Genomic DNA, 20,963 nt, shown 5'->3' with positions numbered 1-20,963 from the left:
ACACACACACATACACACATACACACACACACACATACACACACATATACACACACACACACACACACACACACACACACACACACAACAGAGACAGCATTGTGAGGCAACTGTGGCACTGACTGAGCTACCATATTTTTATCGTATTTTCACCTCATACAGAGGATGTAATTGGTAGAAACACCATCCATGAGACTGAGCAAGGTCTGCATCTTTATTTTCTTCAGAAAGTTTATCAGTGAAGTTCACAGCTATAATGGATGTCATTTTAAATGTGACTCTCTTCAGGGTACTTCACTTACCATATAGCGGGAGAGAATAAGGAGACCAAACAATAAATAATATAACGCGTCATTGTACAAATTGAATATACAAATAACCTTTATGTCCAAATTCCTGACTAATTTAAGACAAAATTTGCTGTAGTGTGTGCTGTGAGGGTAAATATGCATGTACAGTCCTGACAGCCAAAGGAAATTTTGATTAAAGCTGTGTAGTAGTATTTGTTCAGATAAAACACATATTAACTTTAAAATTTAAACAAATAAACAGCAATAAAATGTAAATGTAAACTTTATTTTCTCGAAAACATTCCTGATATCTTGTGGGGGGGTAGAAGATTACAGTTTTGGGTCCCTGACACCCCCACGGGCTCCTCAGCCATTGTCTTAGTTAGTTAGATTTAATTAATAAATAAATGTATATTTAATTAGATAACTTAATTAGAGAATGAACTTCTTGAGGTTCTGATTACCCCAACAAGGTGTAGATGTGGGTGAGCTCAACAAATGCATGGATGTGTTGGATGGTAGCGGCAGGTCAGGGGGAGAGTTGGGGTCGGTTTGAAATGGCTGAGCTGACACACGTCAATAGATATAAAGTCATAGTTTTAAACCAACATAAATATAATTTATATATGATTTTCTTTGGCTGTTTAGATTTTTGCACGGTACTTTATCTTCTGAGTGGTAGTGGTTATCATGTCCAAACATCATGTAGATGTTTAAACAGCTTCAGAATTAGCAAAATATTCTCTAAAATCAACCCTTTATTCTCTATTCATAAGAAAGACGAATCTATCCACTGTTTGTGACATTACGCTGTTCTACCATGTTCTGCAACAATGTGGAATGAATGCTGAATGCTCACTGTGTTGCGCTGAGACTTGTTGGTTCTTGTTCAGGTTTCTATGACAACACTGTTGCACCAATATGACAAGCTCAGTGTGTAGTTTACACATCGCCTTTTAAGGCCATTCGCTGATTAGCAGCAGAGGACCCATCCATCTAGCTTATGACTGCTTATAATGGTCAGGGTTTGGGGGGGGGGGGGGTGGAGGCAGCATAGGGCAGATTACCTTGAATGAGATGCCAGTGCATTGCAGTGTGTGCACAGACACACATACACAGACACACTCACACACACAGGTTTGTAATTATATCTTTATGGGGACTCTCCATTCATTTCTATGGAGGAAAACTCTAACCCTAACATGATGACCTTTACCCCTACCCAGCCCTAACCCTAACCATATATAACCAAACAAAATATGATAATTTTGCTATTTTTAGGTTTTTATTGCATTCACTAATCTTTGTAGGGACCTGAAAAATGGGCCCCACAACATCAAAATAACAGGTTTTTATTATATGTAATATAAACATAATACACACACACTATTATCAAACTGGGGACACCATGGGCAGTTATAGCCTAACTGCACATCTGGACTAACAGAATCCATTCATCCTTCCATCCACCGATCCATATTTCAGGCCCATATCTTGGTCAGGGCCACCTAGTCAACAAAGGGACATTACTAACGTGTTCAGGCCATCAAAGACTAGCTGTTTGTTCAAGAACCTTCATGTATTAGCGAATGCAGAGTCTTATGATGATTCTTTAGTTCTCAGTTGTGTACTGGGATGCTCAGGTAACTTTGAGCTTCTGGCATTCAAAGTTTCACTTTAAATGCAGATGTCACTGGTCAGAATTTTATATCATACCTTCCTTAGTGAAGTCACCTTGATGTCATTGCTTCATAATTTCTCCGGGGGCTTTCTGGAAGTCATGAATTTTGGTGGATGTTTCTCGGAAGTGATATCACCAGTACTTTGATGAGAAACAAGTGGCACTTCTTCATTTTAAGGCTACCTGATGTTTTCTTCAGCATGGAACTGTGGGACACCATTGGGAGAAAAACAGGTGACACAGGATACAATATGCACAATCAGTGACCTGAGGCGCCTTCCGGAATATCATGCCAGCACGGTGGTCTCCTTTGTGTGAACAGTAATATTAGATTCTGACCTGATTTACTTTAGTGGCACAGAGTGGGATCTGTGTGTGTGTCTCACTAACAGTGTAAGTGTCCTTCTATGTTCTGACCTTGAGGATGTTGCCATAAGACACTTTAATAAAACAGCAAAAACAGCCAAAACTTTATTACTGCTAATTTTTTGTATATTTTCCAATTTTAGTTTTGTTGGAGTCCAGTAAGGAGTCAGATATTGCATTAAATTGATGTCATTCTGAAATGCCCAAAATAAATAAACACTATGGGTTTTGTGTTTGTTTGTTTTAATGTATGATGTAGAGATAAGATGATTTGATCAGCACTCTGGCTATATTTTATATTTTTACTTTTTCAACCAAGTTGTTGTAGGTAAGACTTGCTTTGTGTCGAAGACTCACCTTGTGGGTCAAAGAGGATTATAACTGGAATTGAGAGCAACAGCTAAGGGCCAAGGACATGAGAAAATCGTTGAAACCAGAGAAGTTGTTTTGTTTCTCGTGCTCAGGTTGGGAATTATATTGATTTTATATTGATTAAAAAAAACATTTAGACAAAAAATGTGTAACTAAATATCAGCCTTCTTCTTATCTCAACTATGAGAGGCCCATCCTGCAGGGGAGGCCCATCCTGCAGGGGAGGCCCATCCTGCAGGGGAGGCCCATCCTGCAGGGGAGGCCCATCGATAGCCTACTAACACCTTTAGAGTGTAAATCCAGGACTTTCATGTTCACTATGTTTTTGTGTTGGCTTGGTCTTAATCCGGAGATATGCATTTAAGCCTAAATTGCTTAATTTGGTGTGTGTGTGTGTGTGAGAGAGAGAGAGAGAGAGAGAGAGAGAGAGAGAGAGAGATAGAGTCCTGGCATTCTGTCCTGGCTTGCACTCTGTGTTTCCCAGGATAGGCCCTGGATCACCGTGGCCGCAGTTGGATAAGAGGTATCGAAAGTGGATAGATGGAGGGATATATCCACGTCAAAATCTGCCCCTCCTGTGTGGCAGGCGAGCTTCTTCTCTGCAGCTCAGTGAGGCTGGAGGCTGTGGAGCAAGCCATCTGTTCTTAGCTCACTATGAAGACAGTGTCGAAAAACAAAACTGGGAGTAGCAGGCGCCGTGCCCTGGGCCTTGATCAGCTGAGCCTCCCAGCTCCTCAGTTACAGTATTAAATTTAGACTGGACCCGGGTCAAGGGGCAGGTGCCCTTCGTTTACCCTTCACTCGTAGCCAACTACACTGGGCAGACTTTAGTGTAGTATAACAGTACTGTGCTTGCCATAGCACTTTTGAATCATTCATCCCTGATGCTCCAGTTTTATCCACATTGTGTTTACACATTAATTGCTTGTCAGACTGGTCCTTGTTATAACTGAAGGTCTAGGAGTGTCTGAACCAAGGGTGCCGTAAATGGGGAGGGGGATGTTAGCATGCTTCTAAGGGCCCTTGAGTGACATAATTAGATTGGTTTGAGGTGGGGGCCCAATATGATGTGCTTTCTTGGGGCCCAAAATCTCTAGCGGTGCCACTGCTCTGAACTAGCAGATAATGTAATAACATTGACTCTGTATTATCATCATTAGGAATGTTTGATGTCCACTCCTGGTGACCATATAAATGACGTTCTTCATCAGTCTTGTCCTTCAGGCTTCCATTTTCATTACTGTAATAATTGTGTCCATCCATGTCTGGATGGATGTCTGGTCCTCTGTTCCCTATAGCTTTTCCAGGCACTGTGGTCTTCAGCTCTGTGTGCCAGAGACTGTGGTGTCAGTGGAGCATCCTGGGGATTTTCTCTCTGTTTCTGTTTGTCCTCAACACAGCTGACTTCAAGTACAACTCTCAAATTCTCTGATGATTCCTTCATTGTTAGGTGTGTTGACATTGGAGATGAATGGAAACACAAGAGGCTTATACAGGACTTGCTGTGAGAATGAAATGTAGTTTAACATCAGTAAGTATTGGATCTGTGAAGGCGTCCAGTGTGTGCGGCAGCCTACTGGTGATTATTCCACCACTCCATAGCAAGTATCACAATTTTTTTATGCTGCGGTCAACTGAGGATGCAAGGTAACAGAACCAGTTGGTCAAGAGGGATGGCGCTGTTCCAATGCTGATCCTGGACTTGGTGGTACTTGCTGGAGAGTGAATAATGGCAGAGGTGTTGAATGCTGCGATCCCCTTCACAATGCTGTCTACAAGTACCTTTCGGCATCGACTCATCCTACCTCAATGCACCACTACTGAGACGTCTTCCAGCTTGCAGCCACAGGGCTGTATAATGACCACTGTAATTGGGCAGTGTGCTGAATCTGGCAAAGTAACATTGTATAGCAGGGTTATTCAGATCACGGTCCTCGAGGTCCGAGCACTGCTGGTCTTCCAGCCTTCCTTTACCTGTCAGTCAGGTGTGAAGCCTCTGACCAATCAGAATCAGTCATTATTAAAATAACTACCTGGGAGAACTGAAAACAAGGCCTGGAATTGGAATCGAGGGCCAGATTTGATCAACCCTGTTGTATAAAATAATCATCAGTCCTTCTCTTGCATCTGTCCATTATGGGGCATTTCATGTATCTGATCTCATTAAACTTATCTTGCTGATGTCTTTGCAATAGAGATCTTCTGCATTTTCTTCCATCTTTGCTTGATCTTTGTTTTATCAGCTATTATTGCATCCATCCATAAATACTTAAATATGTACATAAATTCATGCATCTTCAACCACTTATCCTGGGCAGGGTTGCAGGACTGGCCTGGAGCCTTAAACCAGGACAAGCGCTCCCTGGGTTACTGTGGTCCGTCTTACAATATTTCAACATTATGATGAGTAAATGTTTTTCAGTCTCGGTACATTATTCAGTAAATTACATGACATATTCAACATTTTTATTATAAAATAGGCTTTGTGTTAATGATTTTGCCAAACTGTAGGCTAATGTAAATGTTCTAAGCATGTGTTTAAGGTAGGCTAGGCTAAGCTATGATGTTTGTTATGTTAGGTGTACCGTACTAAGATGCATGTTTGCCTTATTGGACTGTAACCTCTTCATAACCTGGGGTGAAGCTGTGCTTCTTTAATGCAATACTGTTAGCGTTAAGTCTGTGCTAACACAGCAGTATGAAGCTTTTATTTTGTAAAGCAGTTTAATTAGATTGTCATTCTCCATCTGAGGTTTTCCTCTTAGTTCATTTTCACAATGAGAGCAGCAGCAGCACATCTTGAGTGACTATCAGCCTTGAGTTAATTGAAAATTTGGATTTTTCACTTTCCAGTAGACAACTGTGAATGCAAACGTGGTGGAGAAATTGTGCCTGAATGTTTCCAATGTGATCATTTTCCATTGCTATTTATATTTATGTTCATCACAAGCTAATTTTATTTTTGGACTATTAAAAGGCTGTAAAATGCTCCCCAGATGCTAAGAGATTAGCTTCCCAGATGCCTAGGAGAAGATGATGAAAGATAGAAGGAAAACTTTATTTTATTATTATTTGCCATCTGAGGAGGAAAATGATCAATTCATTGATCTAATCAGCTTAGTTGGGGATCTGTGATGGGAGCATTAGTGTCCCTTTAACTCCTGATCCTACTTTTTATTTATTTATTTGTGTGTGTTATTTATAGAGATATGAAGATATGTGTTCCTCAGGTTGTATGATGGTTAATCATATGGACCTAAAGGTTTGTTGGTTCTGATCCCAGACCTTGTAGTACCCATAAAAAAGGTATTTAAGTCGAACTGCTCCAGTATAAACATTTAGCGGTATAATCGGGTAGGAACTTTTAAGTTGTTTTCAGTCAAAGATACTCAGCAGCGTTATAAAAGTATATACCTGTCTGCAGGGGCATTGCTAGAGATTTTGGGCCCCATGAAAGCATATCATATTAGGCCCCCCAGTCCAAACCAATCCAGTTATTTTCCTAATTTTTTAGGGCCCCTGTCACTCAGGGGCCCTTGGAATCATCCTAGCTTTCCTCCCCCTTACAGCGCCCCTGCCTGTCTGATATTTCATTATCATTGAACATAAATGGTGTGTTCGTTTAGCTGAGGAGACATCTTATTGCTCTGAAATAGCTTAAAAGCTTTATGGACCCACTGTCTCAATTGTGACATTATTTTAATATTCATTCTTTTCTCCAGTGCAGAGGGACGTTTGTCAGTATTTCACAGTAGATCTTTATCTACCCAATAATGTGGACCATTTCCATATTGGAGGTCAGTTTGTCTACTGAAGATCAATTAATAGGCCGGGAATAAAAGCTGCTTGATCTTGGATAATATGGCTTTTTTGTGCTCCAGTGGTTTCCATTTGTTGGATGTGCATTCAGAGTCATCATCTAAAACTTAAGTTCTTAGAAAAATGGTATGATCTTCAGTTACTGCCCCTTACAGTGCAGTCTGTGTGTCACCATGTAAAAGCTGATCACCATGCTTGAAATATTTCCTGTGCAACAATGGTTTGCAAGTGTTCTTCAAGCGTGGAGACCAAACTGAATTTGAGACATCCCTTCCCAACTGAAAATAATATTCTGTAGTCAATGATTCTTTGGTTTATCAGAAATCATATTTAATCATAGGGGATGATCTCTGTAATCTACATAACTCCAAAAACAAAAGTGTGGAAGTAATTGAGGACAATAGTAATGTTGTACATTGATCTTCTTCTGTGGATCCATATTAATCTAATACTTATTATTAATAATTGGTATTTTTAGTTCTTAATATTTCTAAATTCCATCAAAGACAGGAATTTGCCAGTCATGATTGTTGCTAACATCCCATGAAATCATAAATGAGAGGATGTCTGACCTATGATGAGTGTAAGGCTGAAGCAGCCAAAATTGTTGGAAATGAGAATTGAGAGTGAGGAGTGAGTGAGATTTCTGATCTCTGTGGGTGTGGCTTGTACTGTCACTTTCCCATCTTTGTGTGAACCATTATTTCAGTGTGAGCTGCTGTCATGTGAGAAATGCACAGTTAATGTACAGAAAATGTACAGAAATGTAGTTACTTAAACATGTTCTTGCTGGTAAATGGTCCTCAACATATATTTAGATTAAGGAAAAGAGTTTAATTCCTGCTTGAGAAGAAAGATTTGAACTGGCCTTTTTGCTTAGCTGATATTATTTCCATGTCAGTGTCTTTGAGAGTGCAAAGCTTGAATTTAGTTTATTTTAGTAGGTTATCAAATCCAGTTGTGCAGAAGTTTCTTTGTTTTGTGAACCATAGAACGTCTCTATAATGGAGACAGACGCTGCATTCTGACCAAGTGAGCAGAAGGTACCGGAGTCGGGCTCACAGCCGGCAGCACTCAGCTGTCCGATTCAGAAGGTACCGGAGTCGGGCTCACAGCCGGCAGCACTCGGCTGTCTGATGCAGAAGTGCTGCTCCAGCTTCTGCCCTCTTCTTACATCAACAATAATAGGACTATGAACAGAACCTGAGCATGTGTGAATCTGAAGCTGCTGCATGCAGAACTGGCCTTCCAGCGGGGGGGGGGGGGCGGGGACCCAGTGTCCATGGCACCGGAGAAGATGGAGAAATGCCTCATTGTGCAACCTCTTCTGTGGATACTCCTGTATCACAAGAGCATATTATTTTTTCCTCTCATCATTGGCCCTATTCAGTATAGACCTCTACAATTTTGCCTTTCTACTTACACTATTGGCCAAAATTGTGGAAACACCTAAGCTTTTTTGGTATTGTGCTTTAAAAATCACTACGTGAATATTGGCGGTAATGTTTAGACCCAATCAAAGAATGCCACAAATATCATACATCGGACAATTATAAAGTAACTGGAGCAACAGTTGAATAAAGTTCTGCAGTCTCTAAAAATTGGAAGTGTTTCCACAGTTTTGGCCACCAGTGTACCATCTACTTATGGAAGGATGGTACAAGGCTGTCTTGCTTGTTGTACCAATTTGGTACAAGTTTTGCAGCACAGACGGAGATTCCTCCAGTTCACCATGACCTTCTTTTTCTATCCCACTTTGGTGCTGCCACAGCGAGGGTTGGTTGTGGTTCAGTAACATTCTCTGTAGCTCTTATGGAGGTGTCTTGCTTTTCCACACAACGGAAACTTTTGACTCAACCGACCAGCCTGTCTAAAGTTTGAACTACAAAATTCTTAAGGAAAAGGCGTCAGTTGTTACAGAAAACATAATTTTTGTTTCAAGAATGTGATACTTTCCAAGTTACTATCCAATCCGTTTTTCTTACCTGTTAACCATTATAGCGTCATGGAATGCTTCGAGAATTACCCAGGAAGGACACAAGGCAGTAAACATCCTGGATGGGATATTAATCCATCACAGGACAAATTTACACACAATGGACAATTATAGTGTATAGCTATAGAATCAATGATTTACCTAATCAGAAGCCAGAGTGTCCAGAGGAAAATCACATCCTTATGAAGACAAAACCTGGAATCATTTTTCCAGCCCTGGAAGTGAGAGGCTAATCTGCTGCCACACCACCCATTTTAATATCTTCAAAGTGAGTCATATAAACCAGTGTTTCTCAGTCCAGTCCTCTGGGAGCCCAGACGGTCCACATTTTTGTTCCCTCCCAACTCCCAGCACACTTGTACTAGGTTTTCGATGTTATTGATTATCTGGTTAGGGTGTACTGGTAGCTGGGAAGGAACAACACAGTGGATCGACTGTCTGGGGGTCCCCAAAAGACTGGGTGGAGAGTGCACGTTAGCAAAACAATTGGGCCATGTAATCAGCCAATCAGCCGTTATATCTCTGCTGCTTCTGGCTGTGCTCATTCAGCCTCTTCAGAATGCTGTGTGTGTTTGTTGACCTACATTTAATGAAAAGTGTCTCCAGGTGAAAGGGATTAATTGATTTGTATTTCTATGCCTGATATTTTTATTTCATTACCTTTTCTGATATTTTTTCACAGTTACTTTTACTATATATATATATACACACACACGCACACAGCTAAATGTCACCCATTCATTTTCTGTAACCGTTTGTTCTATTCAGTGTGGCGGGGGGTCCGGAGCCCTGTCCCAGAGGCTATGGGCGCAAGGCAAGGAACAACCACGATGGCCGCACAGCTAAATGTTTTACTGAAAACAATTCAGGTTAAATACTTGTCCTTAACCACCTTGTCTTTTAGCTTGTTACAAAACAGGATTTTAAAATGATTATTCAACAGTTGTAGTTGTAGGACTGTGCTGGCCCATAGTACCATGGCGTGATAGCATAAATCATAAATGTCCGTTTATGTATGTGTGCATCCAATACAGAATATTTTTCTTTATATGATCATATTTCATCATCACCATTGCCATGAGATGCAAGATGAAGGACGCAAAGGTGGGTGTTTGGCGAACAAAAAGGGGTTCATTGAACTGAACAAGAGCAGGGAAACGAATGAGACTGCGAGGGGTCAAAACGAGAAGGCGAGTATGGGGAAGGACACAGGCAGACAGGAGGAACGACATCAATGACAGGGCTGGGACCAGCGAGACAAACAGGTACTTAAATACAAAGAGTAAGGAGGGGTAACAAGCAACAGGCGCGGCTCATCGGGGCCACGTCAGGGGGGAGACAGGAGGGTCAGGCGGAGATGACAGGCAGCACAGAACAACCATCATATATCATCATCATATATCATTTACTACTTATCTTCTGTTTATTAAACCATTGTGTTTGTGTGAGGGGTACGAAAGGCCAATAGCAATTTTTGCTTATTTCAGGTATATGGTCTAAGGTTTAAGGTCTATAGGTATTTAATTTAAGATTTTAGGGGTATTTCTGCCTGGGTATTTCAAGGACAGCCAGTGCACATTAGGGGCAGGTCACATATCTTCTGTGTAGGTGGAAACTGAGCCATATGATTAAGGCATCTAACATGGTGTTTGCGCACTGACTTTGAACGTATAGCTTATGTGACAACCAACATTGTGAAATGTACCTGCACTGTGACGAGTCAAGTAAGTCAAAATGTACTGATTTAATACTCAGACCAGTACAATGATTGATAACAACCACCACCATGTCGCATCTTTATCAAATATCTGAACTGTATCTCAGTCTGGTCTGTTTTTGACTGTGGTTTAAAACAAAGCCTTAAAGTTTGTTTGTTGTGTGCATAGGATCATGATAATCTATAGCTAAAACTTCAGAGGCAAAAAATGGTGCACTTTCTTGAAGCTGGCAGCTATTTTTATACCCAAAGAACTGCAATTAGGACAGGAGAAAATCAGAGCTAAGCATACAGTTGTGCTAAATAGGTCACCTTGGCTAGAAAACTTGACTGCAGAGACCTACTTGCAGGGAGAGAAGCAGGGAGACATGCTCCGTGCATTGGCGGGAAATCAGCGCTGGGAATGCTGGGAGTGTTCAGCTGGGAGAGTGCACAAGCCTCCCCCGGCTCTCCACTGTTATTTTGGGCCGTGGTTCAAGCAAAAGAATACTGCTACGCTCTGACCTCTCTTTTTTAACTGAAGGTAAAATTGAGGACGTTTCTGGACAGGTGTACATTTTCGTGAGAAAATGTCTTGCTTTTTATGCAGTTGCTTTCTATTTCAGGCAATGGCTGAACAGCTGGCAATGGTAATAGTCATTGATTTTAATATTTCCTGTTTTGGATACATGCTGTCCCTTTTTCCTTCAGAAAAAAACCCTCAAAATCCCAGTCACACTGTTTTATTAATGACTGGGTCTATGAGGACTCATTGCATCAGTCTGATCAGTCAACCACCCAACAGCCAAATGCATTATGATTGAGTCACTCAGTGGCCAATAATAATATGGCAAATTTTATCAAACAAGGTTGGTTGACGCCTCTTATTGGCAGAGGCCCCTGGGCCACAGCTTGGGAAGCTGAAGACGATATTCAAGTATTTACACATGAATTTCCACAGATACTTTTAATACTACCTACAGTCAGGGATATACACCAAAACTAATATTTGTAAGGATTCTAAGGAACTGCATGTGTCATAAACCGGGAGCCACTGGAAAGGATTTGTCTTTCCTTCAATGCTTGTTCTTGTGCCAAAGTCAGTCAAAAAGTGATATCACCTCATTACAGGATAGCCTAGGTATCTGTTGATTCTGATCTGCTTTCTGACTGAAGATGGGTATGTGAATTGCTATATGATTTCCCGGTAGGCAAATTGTTTTTTTATTCTTAAAACCAAGCAGTTACAACCCATTTCTCTGTTCTTTTTTATTTTTCCATACCATTAAACTTTCAGAAGAATACATTTTTGTGCGGGCATGTCCCTCATTTTCACATTCATAATTCATGTTTGCCTGCGGTAAACTGTCTGTTAATCTGGCGAAAATATAACTGTAAGTTTCTGAGCATAGAATAACTTAGCAGTGGCCTCCACAGTTATTCATACCCTTGATAAATTGTGACAAAACAGCTTTTTAACAATAGAAGAGCAGGTGCATTCTGAGCTGAAGTCAATAAAGATCAATGAGGTGGTGCTGAAAGAATGGGAGTATTGTTTCAGGGACACTAAGCAGAGCACCGGCATGATGCATTTGTTTTGTTTTTCAAACCCACATTCCGCATCCTTATCTAAAAACTATGTTTCCTCCTTCAAGTGTTTATAATGGTCTCTGTGACTTTTGCAGGGAACCAGAAAAAGGGTTTCCTGCCAAAAATCTGTCATTAGCCTCTATCCTCCTGGCCATCCCGTGCACTCTTTTGAAAAGCTGCCTTCCTCAAGACTTGCGCGCTGTGACGACTTCAGGTCACTCAGAAGCTTTTCCTGCAGATCAAGACCCTATGAATACCCACATGAGAGGAAAATATGTAATAGTAACTGGGCCTTGCACAAATTACCAGTTCATAGATGTCAATTTAGCAATGGTCTACTGTTTGCCTGTATGGACTGATCAGTCATAACATTTAAATCACTGACAGGTGAAGTGAATAACATTGATTATCTCATTACATTAGCACCTGTCAAGGGAGCCATTATATATTACACAAGTGAACAGTGACTTCTTGAAGTTGATGTGTTGGAAGCAGGAAAAATGGGCAAGCATAAGGATTTGAGCAACTTTGACAGGGGCCAAATTGCAATGGCTAGACAAATGGGTCAGACCATCTCCAAAATGGTATGTTTTGTGGGATTTCCCTGGCATTTGGTCAGTACCTGCCAAAAGTGGTCCAAGGAAGGCCAACCGGTGAACCGGCTATGGGGTCATGGGCAGCCAAGGCTCAATGATGTGTGTGGAGAGCGAAGGCCAGCCTGTCTGGTCTGATAGCAAAGAAGAGCATGAATTGCTAAAAATGTTAATGCTGGCTAAGATAGAAAGGAGTTAAAACACACAGTGCATCCCAGCTTGCTGTGTATGGGGCTGCGTAGCTGATGCTGATGCTGATCCCTATCAACCGCAAAAAGTGCCTACAATGATCATATGAGCATCAGAACTGGACCATGGAACAATTGAAGAAGGTGGCCCGGGCTGATGAGTCATGTTTTCTGTTGCATCATGTGGAGGCATGAGTGTGTGTGTCATTTACCTTGGGAAGAGATGGCACCAGGATGCATTATGGGAAGAAGGTCAGCCGGTGGAGGCAGTGTGAAACCTTGGGTCCTGGCATGCGTGTGGATGTTACTTTGACACGTACCTCCTACTTAAACATTGTTGCCGAACAAGTACACCTCTTTATGGCAACAGTATTCCCCAATGGCAGTGACCTTGTTCAGCAGGATAATGGTTCTGCAACCCTGCAAAAATTGTTCAGGAATGGTTTGGGGAACATGAAATAGAGAACAAGGTGTTGAGTTGGCCTCCAAAATCCCCAGATCTCTATCTGATTGAGATGGTGCTGGACAAACAGGTCCAACCCATGGAGGTCCCATCTCACAATTTACAGGACTTAAAGGATCTGCTGGAACGTTTTGGTGCCAGATACCACAGGACACCTTCAGAGGTCTTGTGGAGTCCATGCCTCAATGGGTCAGAGCTGTTTTGTCAGCCTGAGTGGGACGTACACAATATTAGGCAGGTACATTTAATATTATGGCTGAAAGGCGTATGGGTTCTCTGAGTAAGCGAGCTACTTAAAAATCTTGTGATTATTTTGCAATCTGCTATGGTGTTAAACTGAATCTGTTGAGTGTATAATATGAATTCAGTAAGCTGACTTTATTCAGTAAGAATGCATAGCCCTTAGTGAGCAGTCCTGTGGAGTCTCCTTTTGTTTGTGCGGGTTTCTGGGGTGTCAAGACATGTAATTAGAATCTTATTGCATACATGGCCATTTACAGACCTGCGTCCTGTCCAGTTTGTCCCTGCCTCATTTTCTGTGCTTTCTGGGATGGGCTACAGGCTGGAGCATGACTCTGCAATGGCTAAGTGGGCATCAAAAATGGGAAAGTACACATGCAGCATTGTGCAATGGTGATGTGTCATAACACTAAGAAGCTGCATGTCCTCCACATAACAAACCGGCAGAAAGGGAAAGTTTATTGAGTACATGAGTGAGATATGTGTGAGTGTGTGCTAGGAGAAATACAGAGAATTTTTCTGCTTCCACCAAAGGCTTGTCACATCTTCTTCGCGTTCAGTTGATTCTCAGTCTATAAGTGAGACATTTTTATTAGTCATTTTTACAGTTGAGGTGCAGCCTGGGTGCTCAGTGCTTGGTGCTGTAGCCTCACACCTCCAGAGTTTGAGGATTCCGTTCCTCTTCTGTCTGTGATGTCTCTATGTCCTCTGTATGTTTGTGTAAGCTTTCTTAGGGTGATCCAGCCTCCATGTGTGTGCTCTGCAGTGTGTTGGCATTCCATCTCAGGTGTCCCTGCTTTGTGCCGTGGGATTCCTGGGATAGATTCCAGACCCATTTTCACCCTGTGCTTGATTAAGTGGTTATGGAAAATGCATGGATGGATGGATCTTTGCTTTTGATGTTCTTAATATTCAGATTGATCGGATTTTTTAAAATAGATTTTTTTTCCTATTAAATGTGTAATTATTATGTCTATCCGCCCACCTATTCTCACACCATATATCCTGGTCATTGTTGTGGAGGGGCCCAGATCCTATCCAAACTGGCGTGGGGCACGTGGCTAGGGCACAGCCTGAATAATAATAATTGATACTTTATTTATCCCTGTGGGGAAATTCTTTTTACGCCTCCCCTAGCTTGTTCTCTGTAGGTGAGAGCAAGCTGGCTGGGAAGGGCAGCCACCCATAGCATTACCCTGGGAGCTGGGGGTTAAGGGCCTTGCTCATAGAGCCACAGATGTGCCAAGGTCAGGCTCGAACCAGCAACCTTCTGATCAGAGGCACAGGCTTAGCCCAGCGAGCCACACACTGCCAGCATGTCACTGTGATGAATAAACCCTGAAACTACGTCACAGGGCACATTCAATCATGCACTTCGATACACAAAGTATCTAAGGCAGATTCACAGAGCCAGATTCACAAAGCCAGATTCAAACTCCCAGTCTTGGTGGTATGAGGGACCAATGCTACCTACTGAACCACTGTTATTCAGACGATGATGATGATGATGATGATTTAGAGGTACCAATATAGATTTAAAGATCGTAAGATAATTTCTTTAAGACCTTCTCTAAGGATGTCTTGCATCTCCTGGCATCGTGAATGTGATGGAAAATGAGCATCTCTCCAGCGCTTTCCTGCAAGTCCTTAGGCTATGCGTCGTGTTCCAGCTGGCTTCCTTGATTTGTGCTCTTTACATAACCCTCGGCTGAGCCCTCCCTGTTCACTGTTGTGGTGTGACTCACTTCACAGCACTCCAGAACGCGCTTCCCCTCCAATACAGATATGTTGTTATAGTGGTGGTTCTGCTAAGCTTCTCACAAAAAAAAACTCAGTACTGACAGTCTCCACCAACCTGGTTTTAGCCCTTCAAATGGAGGTTATTCAATTCAGTTTTTTCAACGAAATTTATTTTTATATAGTGCCTTTCTCTACGCAGTTGGCCCAAGCCACTTAGATTGGAGAAGGGGATCGTTTACTTTCCCTCCACATTCTCTGTCTCTCTCTCCCTCTCTCTCACATTTGACTGACTGGCTGATTGACCGACATTTTAGTTGTGCACTCAGGTTTTCAGATCTCACTCCCGTTGTCAAACTATCCCATAGGATTAAGAGATATTTTCAAAATGTCAGATTTGAATGATGATGCTTAGAAAGTGCATCTGTGTGGAATCTAATGTTCTTATTATCTTTTTCATATTTCGGATGTACTTGAAGGTCAACATGGGCAAATTCCTCGGAGTGCAATATCTTTGTCTTCCAGAAAGAGCAGAATTGTGTTATTTTACTGTTCACGGCTTGGCATTATTCTCTTGCACAAGGTCCTCCCTGTGTTTTTGCGATATTCTTTTGGTTTGCTGATTCATGCATGTCAAGGAAGTTGTGGAGATCGTTGATTGTGGAACGGACTCCTGGTCTCTGAAATGTGTGCTTTGTCCTCATTCTGCATGAATGAAGCCCTAACGCTTCGAGCTTTGAATAAGCTTTGAGCGGCTTTTGTTGGGCACAGCTGAGCCTTTCTGTAGCCCTTAGTCCTCCAGGTAAGGAAATGTGTGATGGATGTGTTGCAGTGGAGGCCGGCAGTCGGACCATCCGAGATAAATGAGGCTGTGAATCCAGTCCCTGATGGGAATTCCAGGCGGCCCTAAAATAAAGCGTTTCCATGAGGCTGATTAAGAACGGATCCTTTCACATATGTGCGTTCAAAGTGAAACTAGAGAAACTGGATACTGCCGGTAATATAATTTAGCTCCACCATTATTAATGTGTGTTCCTGAATGGTACGGCAAGGTGTGCGGCAAGGAAAAAAAACTCCAGTTATCCAGTCCAATGATTGCATTTTGAAGCAAAATGATATGTGTGAAAACGGGGAGGGGCCATGATGAAATTTCTTATGCCTATACTTAGCCAGTCTAAAACAAGATATTTGAGGATGAAATATTAGTGGTTTGAAGTAACATAACAAGCTAAAAGAGGTGAAGCAATGTTTCGCAGTCCGGTCCTCAGGGACCGTCGGACAGTCCACATTTTCACTCCCTCCCTCCTCTCAGCGCACCTGTACCAAGTGTTTCGTGTTCTTGATTGATTTCTTCCTGTGTTCTGGGAGCTAAGAGAGAGCTAAAATGTGGACTGTCTGAGAGTCCTCAATGACTGGGTTGACAAACATTGAGTTAAAGAAAAGAATCTTACACAGGCTCCAAAACATGTAACAGTGTACACAGATAACCTGTTATATCTGTCTGAGAGAGCTGTCTTTGAATGGGCAGAACCACATGGGTCAAAATACCACAATAAAAGTATGAAATGTTTTCCTCTGGTTTGTAACTGACATTTAATACTAGGCTATGTGCTGTTATGGAAGGTTTACAGTTGATTCTTTAGGATTACAGAATGGTTTGTAGCTTAGCTACATCAGGTCAGGATATAACACAACTGTCTGCTCAGCTGACTACGACCTGTAACCGACCTTTACAGCCTTCATGAGTAGCGTGTAATGTTCTGTGGTTGCCGTGGCTGCTGTAGAACGGCGTCAGCGCGTGTGGACTGACATTCTCCGCTGCAGGGAAGTACGGAAGCAGACGCAGCCCGCGAGCCACCTGGACGCCGTCCTTAGTATGGAATTAGCATATTAATGAGCGATATGGCCGTACGTCGTGTGCACTTCCTTTGTGGGACGGGGGACGCGGTGAGCTGTGCGATGTAAATGCGCCAGGCAAAATCAGGGCATGGGGGGGGGGGGGGGACACACTGGGCTGCTCATCTTGGCCTCTGCGAGGAATAGAGATGATGGTGTGGATGTGCACCAGCTCTCATTATAGCTGCTGGCTGTGGTTTTATAACCCCCCCCCCCCCCACTCCAGTTGGCTCACTCCTAGTCGCCTCACTTTTACACATTATTGGGTGCCTGTTTTGTAGGATTGTTCAGTTTTTAGATTTTTACTCTTTATCAAGAACTAAGTAGAGCTTATCATTCGTCAACACTTGTCCATTACCCAAAACTATAAAATATGATTTTTCTCTTTTAATTTGCCATTTTAATTTGTAGTTCCCCTTTCAAACTAGGCATGGATCACGCTACAATGTTTTTTTTTTTTGTTGTATTCTGCTAATGACTAAATTGCTTGCGTGTTACAGGACACTAATGAGATTGTGGCCATTAAGAAATTCAAGGACAGTGAAGGTAAGACTGCCGTCCCCGATGGCCCCGGCTGCATATTTCACTGCGAGCATCATCTCTTATTTTCTGTTATCCAGTTATACAGTAACAGCACACAAAGCTGAATGCAGTTCTTAAATGGTATATGTGTTTTATACATTCTATAGACTTAAAATGCCAAGTATATTCATTTATTAGTCATATGATGTGTTTGAAAGACTGGCGATGGCATTAAATCAATAATTTTCTGCACCTTAGCAGAGAGGCCTGTAATGTAAAACATGATGACAGTGATGGGAGACAATCGATAGACTTGGATTGCAGGAGAATTTGTTGGCCTTGGTGCTGATATCAGGGCTTCTGAGCTCCGCCGTCAGCCCCCGTACCTTCACTTACCCACACCTCCCCCCTCAGAGAATGAGGAGGTCAAGGAGACCACCCTCCGGGAGCTTAAGATGCTGCGCACCCTCAAGCAGGAGAACATCGTGGAGCTGAAGGACGCGTTCCGCAGGAGGGGCAAGCTCTACCTGGTCTTTGAGTATGTGGAGAAGGTATGCAGCGAGCAGGCTGTGCTACAGTAGCAACTAACATCCATCTCATTACCGCCTCGCTTCAGCTTTCCTGCTTATCAGTATAAATGTTTATCGGAATGGCCGGTTCGATAGCCCCTTCCACCAGCAAAGAACTGAAAAAATAACCTGTCCTGGATTTTACTGTATTATATTATTATACTTGTATAATAAACGATGCATAAAACGCCAGAAGAATAAACCAACAATAATCAATGCTGGTCCCATGAAGTTGGGAGGTTTTCACTGTATCTCACAGCTAAATTGCTTTAGTGATGCTATTATTAGGACCAAATCTAATTTCACCTCGTGCTCCAGGTGTAAAACCTACAAACACAGTGAGATGAAGACAAAAGAGTTTCCTGACACTGAACTACACAAAGCACATTATTCTGCTCTCCCTAGTCTTAATATACCCCCTGTATGTAACTGTGTAGTCATTACAGGTCACTTAGACACCATGTCAACTGGAAAATAAACTAAACTGGAGGCACCATCCAAAGGGTGAATCTGGCCAGTTAAAGATGAATCAGTGAATTGGGCTTCCTTCTAGTTATATCAGCACATGATGAATTTTAAATTGTGTTGTGTCCGATTGTGTAGCATTCAGTTTTACATGGAAAGGGTTACCAGTCACTATGAGAATACAAGCAGTCTATGAGAATACCAGTTACAAACATTCCCTAAGTCTGTCTTTTAAGGTGAATTTGTAGGTGAGTTGGAACAGGTATATACAGTTCTTCTTTAGCGTCAGTTAGTCAAATGTTTGTCTTGGTATAAATATACTATGTATTTTTCCTTTCTATGGACATAAAAAACTGAAGAAACACTTTCAAATATTAGTACAAGTGACTACATATGGTACTGTAATGTACCTCGAACCGATGAATCACTGAATCCGCGCAATTTTTTCTCGAAGTAGTGCATTTGTTATGGTGAGCCATGGTACTTAACCTGAATTTTTAATAACGGTGCTCTGTCCGTATGTACGAGTAAGTCGGACGTTTTTAACCTGGGGGACTGCATGTTATGCAAATTTATCATTAAGCCAGGCTAAAGCTAAAGCTAATTCCACACATTAGCAGAATGCGCCACCTAAACTGAGCCGGTGGGATCTGTGCTGCCCATTTCATACACACTGTTAGGCCGCTTTACGGTTTGAGCCTAATGTGTCGCGGCTCTTGGCTTCGGCAGAACATGCTGGAGCTGCTGGAGGAGCTGCCCAATGGTGTGGCACCCGACAAAGTGAGGACCTACATCTATCAGCTGACCAAAGCTATTCACTGGTGCCACAAGAACGACATCGTCCACAGGGGTAAGGGAGTCCTGCCGGCGACCTGGACCGGCTTCAGCTCGCCATGCACCTAAGTATTCTTTTTATCAACCTTGGTTTGTAGCCTTATACCTCTTGGATTTGGGGTTTGAAACCCACCTCTGCTATGTGTGTGAGGTTCCATTCCCCTCCCAGTGTTGAAATGCTCCTGCAGTCCAAAAACATGCAGTTAGGCTAATTTGTGTCTCTAAATTTCCCATTGAGTGTTTATGTGCCCTGTAATCAACTGGTGTCCCCTCTCAGCTGTGCCCCATGATGTCTAGGATAGGCTCCAGGTCCCCTCCTGTGACCCAGACCCAGATAACGATTTAGAAGATGGATGTACTCTCTACACTGCCATGATTACAACTAGCGCGGCAGTCTTGCAGATTGCTGTTGATAACTGTTGTGTTTTAATGTAAGCCTGATGTTGTAATGTTAAAAAATGCCTGTCTGTAATTCCACCGCAGATATTAAGCCTGAAAATCTCCTCATCAGCTCCACCGACATTCTTAAGCTGTGCGATTTCGGTAGGTGAAATTGCCACCCTCTCTATAAATAGAGTCACATGACACAGTGGTGGTGGGAGACCCCACCCCTCAATGTCAAAATCGCTGTCTCCCAATGACTGAGTCTGCTGCATTGGGGCATCTTTGCTGTATGTCCTCTTCTGCTCAGTCCATCTTTCTGCCTCACCTTGGCCAGTCCAGCTGACTTTTTTCCCCCCCAAAATCAATATACACAAACTTCTAATTTTGTATATTACACAAAGTAAATAGTGGTTTTAAATCATTTTATCAAAGTGTCTTCAGTCCTCTGCTCTGCCACTTATGATGACTTTAAAGAATTACTTATTTGACATGCGTTTTGGTCACTAAATTACCAATAAAAAAATAATCATAATCACTGCCAATGGCCATAAGGGACAGAAAGCTTTTTTTATTCCCTACTTGGAAGTTTTTGGTTCCTCTCCTCTGTTGTCATCTGGTTTTTCAATGTAATTGATGTAATAATGTATTATAACGCACCTATGTAAAGTGGCTTGGGGTGTCTCTGTTGTAACAGGTGCTATATATTAAAAATAAATATATAAAAAAATAATAATTCAATTAATTTAATTGAATTATCAGTAGAAGCAACTGGGTTCACGATACCTGACGGCCTCACTGCTTGTCAGTCATGAGGCACTAACCTCACAGTTTGTTGCTTCTCACCCTGTTGCTTCTCACCCTTTACCCCCCCCCCACCCCCACACAGGCTTTGCGCGCAATCTATCGGAGGGCGACAATGCCAACTACTCAGAGTATGTGGCCACCAGGTGGTACCGCTCCCCAGAGCTGTTACTGGGGTGAGTACTGTGAGTACTGTGACAGGGTTCTCTGCACATTGACACAGCAGAGGTCTTATAAGGAGCAGCCATCGCTGCCATAGCAAGTGTCCCATTTATCTGTGTTTTAGGTTATTAGCAGTGGTGGACATTTCAGGTCCAGAAAGTAAAAATCCAGACCAGGATTTTGTTTTAACCAACCAGTTGAGCATAAAGAGTGACAGTCACAGAGTACTCACGTAGTCACGTAGTCGTAACAAAATCTTGGTCTGGATTTTTACTTTCTGGACCTGAAATGTCTGCCTC

General features: G+C 42.2%; 1 protein-coding gene across 4 annotated transcripts in view; it reads left to right on the top strand.

The window, feature by feature from the left end:
- Positions 1 to 20,963, top strand: part of LOC111850260 (cyclin-dependent kinase-like 5) — a 58,632-nt gene that overhangs the window by 14,244 nt on the left and 23,425 nt on the right. For all 4 annotated transcript variants that reach the window (XM_072700176.1, XM_072700173.1, XM_072700175.1 and 1 more), the window contains 5 exons: positions 17,428 to 17,473; positions 17,864 to 18,000; positions 19,213 to 19,333; positions 19,801 to 19,860; positions 20,588 to 20,678. In XM_072700176.1, the coding sequence (XP_072556277.1) occupies positions 17,428 to 17,473; positions 17,864 to 18,000; positions 19,213 to 19,333; positions 19,801 to 19,860; positions 20,588 to 20,678 (455 nt within the window). The remainder of the gene's footprint in view (positions 1 to 17,427; positions 17,474 to 17,863; positions 18,001 to 19,212; positions 19,334 to 19,800; positions 19,861 to 20,587; positions 20,679 to 20,963) is intronic.

The sequence above is a fragment of the Paramormyrops kingsleyae genome, chromosome 16, assembly GCF_048594095.1.
Source record: "Paramormyrops kingsleyae isolate MSU_618 chromosome 16, PKINGS_0.4, whole genome shotgun sequence".
NCBI classification, from domain to species: domain Eukaryota; kingdom Metazoa; phylum Chordata; class Actinopteri; order Osteoglossiformes; family Mormyridae; genus Paramormyrops; species Paramormyrops kingsleyae.
This window is presented reverse-complemented; position numbering and strand designations above follow the sequence as displayed.